This window comes from Felis catus, chromosome F1 (genome assembly GCF_018350175.1).
Source record: "Felis catus isolate Fca126 chromosome F1, F.catus_Fca126_mat1.0, whole genome shotgun sequence".
NCBI classification, from domain to species: Eukaryota; Metazoa; Chordata; class Mammalia; order Carnivora; family Felidae; genus Felis; species Felis catus.
Genome location: NC_058384.1, coordinates 39705985 through 39720432, shown reverse-complemented (window position 1 = coordinate 39720432; position 14448 = coordinate 39705985). Strand labels below are relative to the sequence as shown.

Below are 14448 nucleotides of genomic sequence, written 5' to 3'. Positions count from 1 at the left end.
GAGTCCCTGCACTTCTTGAAGGGAGTCATTTCCCTTTGCTGCCCCCTGGCCTTGTTGTATGTGAAGTGGTGGTTGGCTTCTCAGGTCTTTTACACCTTTCTCCATCTGCTGGTTGGAGAACCATACTTAATGGTTCTAGACAAAAGTCCTGCTTCCTCCAGTGCCCATGCCTGCGGGAATGGTATGCATATTCTGGGGAGAGGCAGGATAGGAAGAGAAAGAGAGCAATGTAATCCAGACACTTCCAAAGAGTTGAGCCCCGTCTTGAACCAAATCATGCTCCCACACTGTGAATTCTTTATGAACTAGGCACAAAACCATTTTTCACCCATTTACCCTTCAATGAACATTGAGCGTAGCTGACCAGCGAGCCGTATGTAGTCATGGCCCCAAGCTGGGCATCATGCCCTTTCATCACAGGGCAAGGGCTTGCCCAGGGCTATAGTCCCTCCCATTTGGCAGTCTACACTGCTCCATCCTCCACAGAGTCCCCTGAGTCCTTGGTGTGGGATCCCCTTGAGGATGCCATTAGACTAAGCAGATCCCTGAGAACTTTCTAGTTGGGCTTCCACTGTGGGATTTCTTTCTTTCTTTCTTTCTTTCTTTCTTTCTTTCTTTCTTTCTTTCTTTCTTTCTTTCTTTCTTTCTTTCTTTCTTTCTTTCTTTCTCTTTCTTTCTTTCTTTCTTTCTTTCTTTCTTTCTTTCTTTCTTTCTTTCTTTCTTTCTTTCTTTCTTTCTTTCTTTCTTTCTTTCTTTCTTTTTAACTTAGGGGTCTTCCAGATAAGTCAGAGGAAGAGAAGTCAGTAATGGCCAAGAAGCTGGAACAGAAACCCAAGGGTGAAGGCATCCCTACCACCGCCAAGGTGAGCATCGTGTGGGGTACCTTCAGAGGCAGGATGGGGAGGGACTCTACAAGTCCTCTGGTTTCACCTTCATGACTTAGGGTGCTGGTGGGTGGGTAGGAATGTGGAAAGGGGCTATCTGCCTGGTTATCAGCCAGGTGAGGACATCTGTCTCCACTCTACTGGGGGGGAGAGTAAATCGCTACCCTCCCACAAGGAATCCTTTATACTGAGAGGCATAGATGCCCCACTCTGGGAACCAGACTTCCTCAGAGTCCCGGGTTCCCACCCCAGTCAAGGCGTCCCCCTCCCGACTTGACACCCCTGTTCCATTGAGAGACCCAGACTGGCTTCCCATCACTTCCTGCTTGTTCCAGCCTGGCTCTGCTCAAACTTTCTGGAAATGGTGGAAGCAGAGGTGCAAGGGTTGGAGCATTGGGCCCCAGGGAACGAAACAGGGGATGCCGTGCACGGGCTCAGACAGTCTGAGGTCTTGGCAACTTGTGTGACCTTTCTAGGCTTGGCTTCTCATTCGTAAAAAAGGAATGGTCCTATACGACCTATCCCCCAGGCTGTAAGGAGGACCGAGCGGGCACCTACACTGACCCTCCAGTAAATGCTCAGTAAGCAGAAACTGCAGCTTTGCTTTTATCCTCATTTTTGTTGTGTTCCTTCCTACAGCTGAAAATCGATGAATTTGAATCTAATGTCAATGAAGTGAAGGATCCCTACCCCTCAGCTGACTTCCCAGGTGAGGGTCCTGGGACTGCTGGAGGTGTATGCTGGTGTTGATTTCTCCCCGGGGACGATCCCTTGGGTGTCCTCTTCCTGGATCCTTCCATGAGGGGATCGCAAGACAGAGACCTCCCTTCTGACCTAGTCATGCAAATAAGCCGTCTGCCCCGTCTGCCTCGTGTCCAGTGCACACAATGGAGAAAATCCACACATTCTATTTTCATTCAATTCAGCTAGTATTTATTGAGTGCCAGTCGCATACTTCGGTACTGAGGACTCCCGTTTTCGACTTTTCCACTCTGGCCACACAGAGTAGACCATAGATGAGGACCTGTCTGTCTGTGGTGTCGGAGATGGGCAGGTTACTCCCCACCCAGCATCCAGCAGGGCTGGGGCTGGACTGGTACAGGAATAAACAGAACCATGGCTTGCGCTGCGGGGAGAATTGAAATGAAGGAGGCAAGCGTAGGGTGGGCAGGAGGGTAATGCACAGCCACAGACAAACTATAAATGTCTCACAAAGGTAAGTAACCAGTGGCTGCTGCAGGCGGGAACACATAGGTTCACAGAGGGCGCCTGGCAGAGCCCTGGAGGCCCAAAGCTCTGAGGTCCTCTCTCAGCTCGCTCACAGGTCCTTGGAGCACTGAGTCACTGGTGCAGTTTCAGGAAATTGTGGAATCAGCTGATTAGCGTCTGTTTGCCCCAGTGACTCTGAGCTCCGGGGCGGGGGGGGGGGGGGGGGACTTTTTGTGCTCCAAATGGCACAGAGTAGGCACTCAATAAATAGAGTAAGTGAACACATGAAAGAATTTTGCAAAGTGATGTGTGGGGAGAATGGAGCTGATCAAGACAGGGCTAATCATATCTCTTCAAATGTCTGCCAGAAGTGAATAGTTGGGTTTTAAAATAATTCATCTTGAGCCGTTTCATCTAACAACCATCACCTAGCAGGTGGGAGTGGCTGGTGTGCAGGGGAGATGACTGACTCAGGAAATCAGAGGTTAAGGAAAGGGAACAGGGTTGGAAAGAAGGGGGGAGGGTAGACGGTAGAGGGGAGGTGGGGTGAGCATTTGGAAGAGAGCTCTTACCAAAGAGGTTGAATACATCTATTCTGCTTCTTTCCAAAGATGATTTGAAAGGGCTTAGGACAAAATGAAGTTAACAAAATGGGCATAGACAAAGGAAAAAAGAAAGCAAATATGTTCTAAGAATTAACACTTTCTCATTATAAGAAGGGAGAAAGGGGGGTTTCTGGTGGAGCTGCGAGCCTGTGCAGGCTGCCGCAGTGGAGAGAGAAGAATCTAGTGGTTCTTTCTTGGCTTCCCCAAGGGGGTCTGCCAGGGGCCAGCAGGGGTAAGGATGAGGTGGCGATGGGGTGAGGGAAACAAGGGACTGGGAAAGACCTGCATATCGAGGGACATCCCAATTTTCAAAAAAAAATTTTTTTAATGTTAATTTATTTTTGAGAGAGAGACAGAGACAGAGCATGAGCAGGGGAGGGGCAGAGAGCGAGGGAGACACAGAATCGGAAGCAGCCTCCAGGCTCCGAGCTGTCAGCACAGAGCCCGACGCAGGGCTCAAACTCACGAACTGTAAGATCATGACCTGAGCTTAAATGGGATGCTTAACCAACTGAGCCACCCAGGTCCCCCCGCCCCATTTTTTTAAATGTTTTTAAGTGTTTATTTTTGAGAGACAGAGACAGATCACAAGTGGGGGAGGGGCAGAGAGCGAGGGAGACACAGAATCTGAAACAGGCTCCAGCCTCTGAGCTGTCAGCACAGAGCCCAACAGAGGGACAGCCCAACTTTGGACAGTGCCCCCAGTCTGATCACTGGAACCTTGGCTCCCCCTGCTAAGCCCAGCTGGGGACCTCAGGTAGTCAGCTGTCTCATGAAGCCATGGGACCTAGCAAGTGAACCTAGAGGGCCTATGTCTTCCTCTTCAATCCCTCCCACCCCAGTATCTGCCTCGGTGCTGAGGACTGGCCGAGACTCAAGGAATATTGACTTTTTTCCCATGCTGGCAGTTTCTCTCTGAAATGATCATTTTTAGAATTCTAACCCAGGAGAGGAGCTCAGAGCCTGTTTATTTCAACAAGCCTCCTTCCCCTGATAGATTTCACAAATTGGGGACCTGAAGCCCGGGAAGGACAGAAACGTAACTAGCATGCACAGCAAGTCAGGGGCAGAGCCTGGACCACAGCTCAGGTCTCATCAGAAGTAGAGACCACCCCCCCCCCCAACCCCCCAGTCTCCCAGCTGGGAGCACTTGGGATGGTGTGAGTCCAGCCCTGAGACAGCAGACGAGACAGCAAGGCTCCTTGACTTTGCTCCTGGCCCCACTTCTGGAAGGTTCTGGGACTGCCATTTTCCCCTGACGGTTCAAATCTGTTCCCTGAGGGGAAAGGGAGGTATGAAGACAGGACTCTGCTGACATCCTCGTGCCCTGCCTTGGCCTGCTGCCACCTTCACTTGCTGGTTGCTGGGGGTTCGTGGTTGGATTCGGAGCACAGAGACCTGGGGGAGCTGTAAGGTTTGTAAAGACGCCCCCGATGTCTCTCTCTCCCTCCCCGACAGGAGATGATGAGGAAGATGAGCCCGAGATCCCAGTGAGCCCCCGACCACGCCCGCTGGCTGAGCTGCAGCTCAAAGAGAAGGCAGTGCCCATCCCAGAAGCCAGCTCCTTCTTCATTTTCAGCCCCACCAACAAGTGGGTGGTCTCTTGGCTGCTGTGCAGGGTGGTTGATGGGGCTCTCGAAGAGGGATGGCTTCTGCTCTAAAAAGGCCCCTTTTCCTGATTCTTTGGGCCTACAGTTACACTATGAGAAAATGACTCTCATCCAGTCCCCCTAGGAGGGACTGTATATTTTAGTTCCCTTCTGAGGGCAATTTTAGCCAGGACGAGGGGATGAGAACCGGGTGAGGCTGTATTTCTTCCTGGCTTCACACTTTTATACCTTTAAAATCTACATCGCCTGTAGTCTTCAGGGAGTTTCATCTGTCTGCTTCGTGGATGGAGATCGGCCGGGTCCATTCTTTTTGGGGGAAACCAGAGGGTGCTGGAGGAGTACTGGGGGAGGGGACGGGTGGTGGGAGAGGGGGCTAGGGCCGCGCTGAGAGAATGAGGGGCAGGGCCCCTGCGTGTCCAGCCAGAGGACAGTTGAGGTGCGGGCTAGCCTTCTCCACCGAGCCGGGAGGGAGGGTTCCACCGTCTGTGTGTGGGACCGAGGCTGGTGAGGCCCGAGTGCCCAGGGGCTCACAGCTCCCCTGGCCCCCTGGCCGTCTTCCCCCAGGATCCGTGTCTTGTGTCATCGCATTGTCAACGCTACCTGGTTCACCAACTTCATCCTTCTTTTCATCCTGCTCAGCAGTGCCGCACTGGCCGCAGAGGACCCCATCCGGGCCGAGTCCGTGAGGAATCAGGTGATGGCAGGCCTGTGCCTTCTGCCAGCTCAGCACCCCTCCCTACCCCAGGCCTCAGCCACCCGGACACCTCACTCTGGGGCGCAGAGCTCAGCTGTAGGCTCTGTGTGGCCATAGGCATCAGAGTTTCTTAGAGTTTAAATCCCTGGAGGGGTAAGACTGCCCGGTCCGGTCCTGAACTGTCTCAGCGTGTGACGTGACAGGCTCTTGTTGCCTGTTTTAATGATGATAGTGATGGTGGTGACAATGATGATGTCATTGTTCGGTTCTTCCTCTCACCGGCTTCTCTCTCCCCTGCCCTGTCACCAGATCCTTGGGTATTTCGACATTGCGTTCACCTCTGTCTTCACTGTGGAGATTGTCCTCAAGGTGAGTGAAGGCTTGTGGGACAGCCTGGGTGAGTGGTGTCTCCAGGCCAGGATAGCAGACCTCACGTGGCTCCAACTTACACGCCCGGCACTCGCTCACAGGCTGGGTGGCGGGGGTGAGGGAAAAGCAAGAAGAAAGTGGAGAACACCAGGGAGGGACTCGCGGGACCCAGGAGCAGATGGGGTTTCTGCTCGTAAGCTGGGGCAAGGAGGTGAGCAGGTGCATGGGTGGGGACATGAAGTACGACCAACCTGCAGCTGAGCACGGCTCAGCACAGCTCAGTGAGCACGTCCGTCCGCGTCTATGAAGCCTCGGGCATTCCTCCTCCATAGTGAAGGCACAGTTAGCCTCAGACCCAGGGAGCCGTGATTTGTTCCGAGACCTTTGTTACCGATGACTAAAAGGCGTCTCCCAGGAATCCCCAGAGAAGTGACCTCTGCCCCAGATGGGTTTCTGGCAGCTCTGTCCCATCGTAGCTCCCCCTTCCTTACCCACAGCACATCACTGCTCTCTCATTCTCGAGACAGGTACACTGGGTTCACACCATCACCGTGGAGGGTCTCAGAGGCAGAGGGAGGGCCCATCTGGGGCCCAGTAGCCCCAGCCTTCACCTTCATGAATGAGGAAGGGAGAGGCGAGCTTTGCCGAAGGAATAGCCCAGAGCAGGCTGCAACCTGAAATCAGGACAGTTCTTTATTTCAAGGCCTTTGACTACTAAAGCAGTTGAGCAGAGGGATGGTGGCTTCCCTGAGGTCCAAGAGGGCTTCCTGGAGGTGGTGGCATTAGAGGTGGCCAGGACTTCATTAGGGAGGGATAGCAGGGGCAGTCCAGGAGGACAGAAAATGGCAAACGCATTATGAGAAGGTGGTTCAGACGTGCTCAGAGAGGAGAAAGTGGTCCTTTTGGGCTGGGGTATAGCACAGAAAACAGAGCCTGGGAAGGCGAGTTGAGAAGAAATCACCTTGAATGCCAGGAAAGGCTTCAGGCTCATCAGACTTCAAGGGCATAGCGTGTTTGCACAAAGGGCCTGGGAGATCATCACAGAGTACACGGAAGAAGCTGAAGGAACAGCAAGAAGTTGGGACAATGGGGAAGGGAGAGGGGTCCGGGCCTGGTGAAGGTCTTCCAGTCTAAAGGGGCTGTTCAGCCTCACTCAGCAGTCCTCAGGGCAGAGGTTACTTCTGAAGAAGCTTCCCAGAGAGGAGGAAGAGGAATTTTATCATGTTCCACAGGGGAGAGAAGGGCCAGGGCTTCCCCACTCTGTGGCCCCGTGGGGAAGGAGACTGGGGCGCCCTATGGCATCTGACCAAAGAGACAAGCTCAGAGAGCAAAGTCTGGTGGAGCTGCCCATGAGAAGTCCTCATGTTTCCAGAACTGGGAGCAGAGAATGGGAGAAAAAGCACTTAGGACACAGCAAGGGTAGAGACCTCCTGGCAGCCATCTGCCTCTGCAGACTGAGGCAGATCTTCCCTCGGGAAGCCCTTCTTTGTGGGGACACGCCCGTCCCCAAGCTCCCCACCGCCCCCACCCACCCAGGATGCTGGCTTTTCCCACAGATGACGACCTACGGTGCCTTCCTGCACAAGGGCTCCTTCTGCCGCAACTATTTCAACATCCTGGACCTGCTGGTGGTGGCCGTGTCCCTCATCTCCATGGGACTCGAGTGAGCAGGGGCAGGGGCCAGCCCCGGGCGAGGACCCCTCCTCAGAGCAGAGTCCCACCCACTGTCCGTTGGTGGGCACCAAGCCGCAAGGAGAGGGATTCTCAGGGCCATTGATGGGGGTCCAGGGTCCCCTAGGTTGTTACCAACTGGACTGAAGTGACAGTGCTTACCAGGAGGGGCTGCTGTCCCTACCTCTGGGTCGCCCCCAGTCTGATGAGAGAGACCGAGCCTGTAGCCACCCATGGAGGAATCCCTTACTGTGCTGCACCACCGGGCAGGAGGCGGCTTTATCCGGGGGTGGGGTCCTCGCGCAGCCTAGGGGAAGGGTGGGGAACGAGGGGAGTGTGTTCAGGCAGAAAGGTGTCTGATGTGGAGGACTAGAGGCCGGGGGCAGGTGGAGGGCTGGAGCAGGCTGCCCTCACCCCTCACCCTCGCCGCCTCCCCCAGGTCCAGCGCCATCTCTGTGGTGAAAATCCTGAGGGTGCTGAGGGTGCTCCGGCCCCTGCGGGCCATCAACAGAGCCAAGGGGCTGAAGGTGAGAGGGCCTGGGTGGGACCCCAGGAGCAGGAAAAGAGAGGCTGCAAGGGCCTGATCCTGGAAACCTCCGCCCAGCCGTTGCTGGGGCGCGTGTTGCACCCCCTTTGCCAAACGGGGGTAGGGGTGAGGCTGGGCGGCCATGCTTCCCCACGAAGCTCCCTCTGCCCCCACCTAGCTGGGAGGCAGCAGGGGATAGCAAGGGCGGGATGTTGCCGACCTGATGTCTCTCCCCAGCACGTGGTGCAGTGTGTGTTTGTGGCCATCCGCACCATCGGGAACATCGTCCTCGTCACCACCCTCCTGCAGTTCATGTTTGCCTGCATCGGCGTCCAGCTTTTCAAGGTGAGCCCCACCTACCCGGGCAGCTTTGCCCCCCCTTCCGCAGCTCTGGTGCCAGCTCTGAGGCCAAGGCAAGAGCCAGCCCGTTCCCCACCCTCTAAGCAAAGGGAGCCCCAGACTGTGAAAGCAGATGTCCTCGAGTGCACAGAGTTGTGAGGCTAAGCTACCTGGAGTCTGGATGAGGTTTCCTAGGCGATGCCCCTTCCTGGCCCCAGTGGCTCTGCTGGCCACCATGACCGTTGCACCTGCTGTCTTCCTGGCTCTCGGTGGCTTCTCCTTGAGGACCAAGCCCCCTCCCCTACCTGCCGGACCCTGTCAGCACCCCTCCCCGTTATCAACCTCCCCCACCCCTCCCATCCTTCCAGGCCTGTCTAAAACATGCCCCCCAGCTCTAGCCCCCATCCACTCCACCTTCTTCCGTCAGCTGGACTTCAGCACCCCATGCTTCTGGCCGGTGTGGCTGGCATCATTCACATCTACCAGGAGCTTCTGAGGGAGGGAGGCCATCATTCTACCCTGGGAGCCGCCTCGTTCTGTCCTCACTTTCCTGGGAGGTCACAGCTATGCAGTTCCTCTCTAGGAATCAGCCCCGCAAGGCTCCCCTTCCACCGAGCTGGTTTCTGGATGCCTCTGCCTTTCATACCATCTGCAGGACACAGAAATTGGTATCCGAGTGCTCCAACACCCTGACATTTCCTTTCATGACCCAAACCGCTCCTGTCCCCCGAAGCATGAAAACCACAATGACATAACTTCAGTCAGACTTGGGCAATGACATCATCGTACCGTCATTCATTCATTCGACAGCATTTGTGGAGCATTTTTCTCCGGGCCGGCGTCTCGGTTAAGGCTGAGAGGGCGTCATGAAGTAAACCCCACAAGTCCCTCCCTGTGGGCAGGGAGCAGGTTTGGGGGGAGAGCAGTCAAGGTGGGGTTCCCTGATGACCTTAAGGGAGATGGGTCCTGTTGGTTACTGTCCTGGAGAGGTGGAGGCATCCCCTTGGAAACCGCATCCAGACTGAGACAGCTTAGCCTTCAACCCTCAGTTACCGTGATTGGCATGTGACCTTCCCCTCCTAGTTCCAGCAGAGGGCTGCCCCTCCCCTCGAGCCCTGCCCCCTCCTCTACCAGGGGCGCTGGGTGTCTGTCTCACTCCTCCCTGACCCTGGCACCCAGCCTGGGCCTGGCATATAGGCGGCCCACGAGACACGTTCCCTGGAGGAACGAGTGAGCGGCCCCCTCCTCTGGCTCCTGTGTGCCTTCCAGGCAAGAGCAGCTGTCCCTCAACCCCCCGACCCCTGCCCCGACCCCTGTGCTGTAGTCTCTCATCAAAAGACCCCCAGCTCCTGCCCACTCAGATAATGCCCAGACATCGGTTATAAGTGGCATCTTACCCCACGTTTTACCCTGTGGAAACTTCGCATACATTCCACATTACATCAAGAGTTTGCTTCCTATATTAAATTGGGTGTTTTGTTTCAAGTGCCCAGAAACCTGCCCAGTGACAGCTGTGTCCTCTCCCTGCTTCCCCCCCAATGTCACCTGCCTCCCCTTCACCCCTCTGCTCTGGCAACCGTAAAGGGGGATGTGGCTGGAACAGCAAAACCCTGCAGCGGGTAGGACCTCTGAGCCGTCAGCCAGTCCCGTATCCTTGGCTGAGGCAGCTCTTTCTCTGGGCCTCTGAGGGGACTCGACCAGATGCCGTGAACTTCAGGCTTCATGTAGCTCCATTCGGGCCTGGCGATCACTCCTTTTCTTCACACAGACTCTTCTGTGGGTGCCCAGTCTGTGAGGTAGACAAAAAGGGAAACTGCTCTGACTGTAATCAGCACAGGGGGGCACAGCGCCCGCCTCTTCAGGCCTCCGAGTGGGGGTGCGGGACCCCCGTTCCACTTTGAGATGATTTACGCCCTCAAAACCCGGTTGGGCTCCGTCCCTGCAACTCTTACTGTGCCCTGTGTGCCCTGTGGCCACCCCACTGGCAGGAGAAGGAAGTGGGGGGGCAGCCCTTCTTGGTCTGTCATGGGGAGACCTCAAGAGGGCTTCCCGTAGCAATGGGGGGCAGGGGGCTCCCTGAGGGAGGGGCAGGGCCGAGCTGTATCCATATTTCCTTCCCCTCAGGCCCAGCCTGTTCAGGAACTGGCTTCTCAGCCGCGACAGCCTCGGGCCTGGTAGGGAACCCCGCAGGGCAGCTGAGGGAAGGGATGATGGTGAAGGAGGAAGACAGTGCTGGGGCCCTCTTTCCACATGCCCTGCCACTATTCACTTCCGTAGCCCAGTTTTCAATCTTGTTTCCATGACAATGTGTGTCCCTCCCTCCCTCCCTCTTCTTGACACAGGGCAAGTTCTTCAGCTGCAATGACTTATCCAAGATGACAGAGAAGGAGTGCAGGTGGGCTGAACTCTGCTGGCTGAGGGCAGGAGGTGGGACAGCCACTGCGTGGGGGACCTTGTGCGAGGGGGACCTGGGGAACCTGAGCCCCTAGGCCCAGGAAGCGTGTTCTAAAGGGTCCTTCCTTGGGAAACTGTGGTGAGGGAGTGCCCAGCAGTGTCCCCTCTGGTCCCCAGTCTACAGGGGATCAGAGGATGTGGGTGGAGAGGGGGCAGCCCAGCCATGCACGGTGGAGTGACTGAGCCTCCCCACCCCAGGGGCTATTACTATGTGTACAAGGATGGGGACCCCACCCAGATGGAGCTGCGCCCCCGCCAGTGGATACACAGCGACTTCCATTTCGACAACGTGCTCTCGGCCATGATGTCACTCTTCACGGTCTCCACCTTTGAGGGATGGCCTCAGTGAGTGAGGGCTGGGGCCTGGGTCCAATGTGGGCATGGTGGGGGCAGTGCCAGGGAGCCATCTTGCCCTTCTGCAGCCCTCACCACTCCGTGCCAGGCCCGCGGTAAGCGCTCAACAAACCCACCAGCTGGGAGGGTGTGTGGGACCAGTGTGTTGACCGGCCACCCTAAAGACATCCTGACCTGGGCACTCTGACAGAATGTCCCAGTCCCCCAACAGGTGTAGGCCTCTGTGACCATGTGGGGAGCCCTACTGATTGATTAGGGTAGATGGGGCATCCCATGGAAAGGCAGGCCCTTTCCAGGACCTGTCCCAGTCTTTTCTGGCATGGTCCTAACTTCCCTTCTGGTGCTTGATCGTTCAGAAAGCTCCCTCGGGTCCCTGTGGCCAGTGAGAGAAAGCCTGTCCTTCCTGGCCTGGCTCTCTGCCTCATCACCCCTGTCCAACCAGTCTCTTCTCTGTCCACCCCAAGGCTGCTTTACCAGGCCATAGACTCATACAAGGAAGACACAGGCCCCGTCTACAACAACCGAGTGGAGATGGCCATCTTCTTCATCATCTACATCATCCTCATTGCCTTCTTCATGATGAACATCTTTGTGGGCTTCGTTATTGTCACCTTCCAGGAGCAGGGGGAGACTGAGTACAAGAACTGTGAACTGGACAAGAACCAGGTGCCTGGGCTGAGGTGGAGAGCGGACTCAGCAGGCCTCCTGCCAGCCTGAGCCCTAGGCTCTGGCCAGTGAAGAGTCCTGGGCCTGGGGTTGACCCCAGAACCTCCATTTCATGCCCAGACCCAGCCTGCATACACTCTACCCCATTCCCAACCCATCCCCAACATGAAGCAATACAAGTTGGTGCTGTGGGAGTCTTCTCATGGAACCCTCGTGATGCCCAGAGAAGGCTAGTCCTTCAGAGCCCCTGGGTGGGGCTAGAGCCATGTTAGAAACGGGCCGGGATAACTCAAGGGGAACCCACAGGCCCACTGGGACTCGTCCCCTAAACAGTCCCGCAGAGCCCGTCAGCCACGAGTTCCTGGCCACAGCTGCTCCTGGCTGACCAGAATGCAGGGTTCCCTCCAGCCCATGCATGTGAGTGTGAGAGCAAGGGAGGGGCCGTCAGTGCTGACCTGCCCTGTGGTGTTGTGTCTCAGCGCCAGTGTGTGCAATATGCCCTGAAGGCCCGCCCGCTGAGGTGCTACATCCCCAAAAACCCATACCAGTACCAGGTGTGGTATGTCGTCACCTCCTCCTACTTTGAGTACCTGATGTTTGCCCTCATCATGCTCAACACCATCTGCCTGGGCATGCAGGTAAGGGCGCCCCCAGGAGATAAGGGCCGGATGGACTGGGGCCAGGGGCAGGGCAGGTGGGCGGGGCAAGGTTCCCGTCTCCTTCCCCCAATATACTTTTCCTGGCACCTCCTATGTGCCAGGCACTGTGTGGTGAGGTACTGCGGGGGATAGAGAAGTTCCCTGGGCCCAGGCCTGGTTGCCAGGCACCCAGTAGTTTATTAAGAAGGCATTCAGACATACAAATAGCTGCACAAATCTGCAAACAGGAGATAGCTGTGCAGAAGCACACGGCAGCGTGGGAAGTAGGAAGTGCCTTCTCAGTTTATCTTCGGCTGTTGCAAATCTGCATGATTGAGTTGGCTGGAATCTTGGCTGCGGTCTCAAGAAAAATGGCTTTGATATTCACAGAACAGGTGTCTCTTAGGAGTTGAGCATACTTTATAGACAATATCACAATCAGCAGCATCGTTAGCAAACCTTAATTAAGCATCAGATCCCTTAAGCCCCGTATAAATAGAATTGCACAGCTAGGCTTCCTGGCCCTAGGCAGACACATCCAACAACAGGACTCCGCATTGCCAGGTGATGAGGACATGGAAAGTGAATCACTGGGCCAGCAGGGCCAGGTCATAAAGAGGATCGTGAGCAATGGCTTAAGTTTGGGCTGAGCTGGGCAGCAGAATTAGGCAGTCCGGCTAAGACAGGGTGGGGTGGGGGCAGCCCCCAGATCCTTCTGAACTACCTGGGGGAGTTTTATGGAAGAAGCGGGAGTTCATCGACTTTCCAAAAAGACCACGAGGTTCCTGGCAGGTTATACAAGGAAACAGAATTAAGGAGCATCACAGTGCTGGGTCAAGGGGGCTAAGGTTATTGCTCTGACTGCTTCACCATCCGGGGGACAGTGTGCACGAGTGTCAGCCTGGTGAGCTCGGTGGCCCACCTGTACACCTGTAGCTGGTGATAATGCCAGCTCTGGAATCAGCATTCTTCTCTCCTAGTTCTGTGCCCAGATGACTAGATGGAACCTGTCACGGAGTCCTGCTGAGGGGCCTCCCCCCCGGTCATCCCATAACAGATCTGGAAATAAGCTCTGACCTTGCAGTCCCGTGTGTAGACCAGCCTTCTCAGCAGGACCTCTCCTCCTCCTCTTGCTGTCTCTTTGGGGAGAGGGGGATCCATTAGACTTGGTGGGGATTGCCAAAACAGGCACCTGGTTTTTGGAGATTTCAAAAAAGTGGGCAGGAAGCCTGAGGAAGAGGTTTGGGAGCTGCCTGGCAAGAGAATGGGGCTCTGGGATGCAACCTGCGGGGTAGAGCCACTGGGCCCTTCCAGCCCCCTCTCCTGTGCCTCTCCACAGCACTACAACCAGTCAGAGGAGATGAACCACATCTCAGACATCCTCAACGTGGCCTTCACCATCATCTTCACCCTGGAGATGGTCCTCAAGCTCATGGCGTTCAAGGCCAGGGTGAGTGCTGGGGCACAGGACAAGAGGAGCAGATGGCACCTGACAGGACAGGTCACTTCTCGTGCGCCCCCACCCCAGTGTCATTCTACTGAAAGCCCCTTCATCCAGCACTTCTGGTCCCGCCCTGCTCACCCCTTTGCTTACTTCCACCTTTAGACACAAGGCATAAGGCATGCAGGATATTCAGGCTGCCAGAACTGGCTGGTGACCGAATAGATGTTGGCTGCCTCTTCCCCAAGCCCTTTGTTGAACCTGCCTTATGTTCCCTGCCTGCCCTTAGGCTTCTGAAGGGGGAGTATCTCGCTGTGTCTTTGGTTCCCCAGTCCCACTCCCACCTGGCCAAGCCCAGCCAAGCCCAGCCACACTCTGAAAGGTCTGCACTAGCAAGCTCCAGACAGGGCTTCAAAGCTGGGGAGGATGAAGGAGTTCCCCATCCGGATCAGGATCCCAGATCCTGAGTTCTCAACCATGCTGTCCCTCCTCTCTGACCACCTTATGCTCTGGAGGAAGGGAACTACAGAGCCCAAGGGAGAGGGGTACTGGAGTGGGTGGGCACGCAGGAGCACTCGTGGAAAGTGGGGCCACGCGCACCCCACCTTGGCCTGGCTTGGCCATTCTGCATTACCTTGGACGGGGACCATCACCTTCTGCTGGCCACCAAAACTCCTTCCCCCTAGAGCTCACCCCCTGGTTCTCCCATGGCTGTCCTTCCCAGGGCTATTTTGGAGACCCCTGGAATGTGTTTGACTTCTTGATTGTCATCGGCAGCATCATCGATGTCATTCTCAGTGAAATCGACGTGAGTATCAGGCAAACAGAGCCATCCCCGGGGTGGGGTGCAAACACTTGTGTAGTCCATAGACATTTGTGGGGTACCTGCTGTGTGTGCAGCATGGCGCCCCGGGGGTCTACAGAGATGGAAATGACAGGAGTCGCAGCCTACAGAGCAGACAGATAACTCAGATTCCAGGCAGCCATC

The 14448-nt window shown here is 55.8% G+C and overlaps 1 protein-coding gene across 3 annotated transcripts in view; it reads left to right on the top strand.

The window, feature by feature from the left end:
* The window catches only part of CACNA1S (calcium voltage-gated channel subunit alpha1 S), a 65471-nt gene that overhangs the window by 32120 nt on the left and 18903 nt on the right, over positions 1–14448 (top strand). For all 3 annotated transcript variants that reach the window (XM_006942798.4, NM_001038605.2, XM_019821327.2), the window contains 14 exon segments: positions 770–863; positions 1524–1593; positions 4157–4289; positions 4873–5002; positions 5312–5371; positions 6928–7034; positions 7482–7569; positions 7806–7913; positions 10250–10302; positions 10560–10706; positions 11180–11381; positions 11861–12019; positions 13359–13469; positions 14185–14268. In XM_006942798.4, coding sequence (XP_006942860.2) covers positions 770–863; positions 1524–1593; positions 4157–4289; positions 4873–5002; positions 5312–5371; positions 6928–7034; positions 7482–7569; positions 7806–7913; positions 10250–10302; positions 10560–10706; positions 11180–11381; positions 11861–12019; positions 13359–13469; positions 14185–14268 — 1546 coding nt within the window.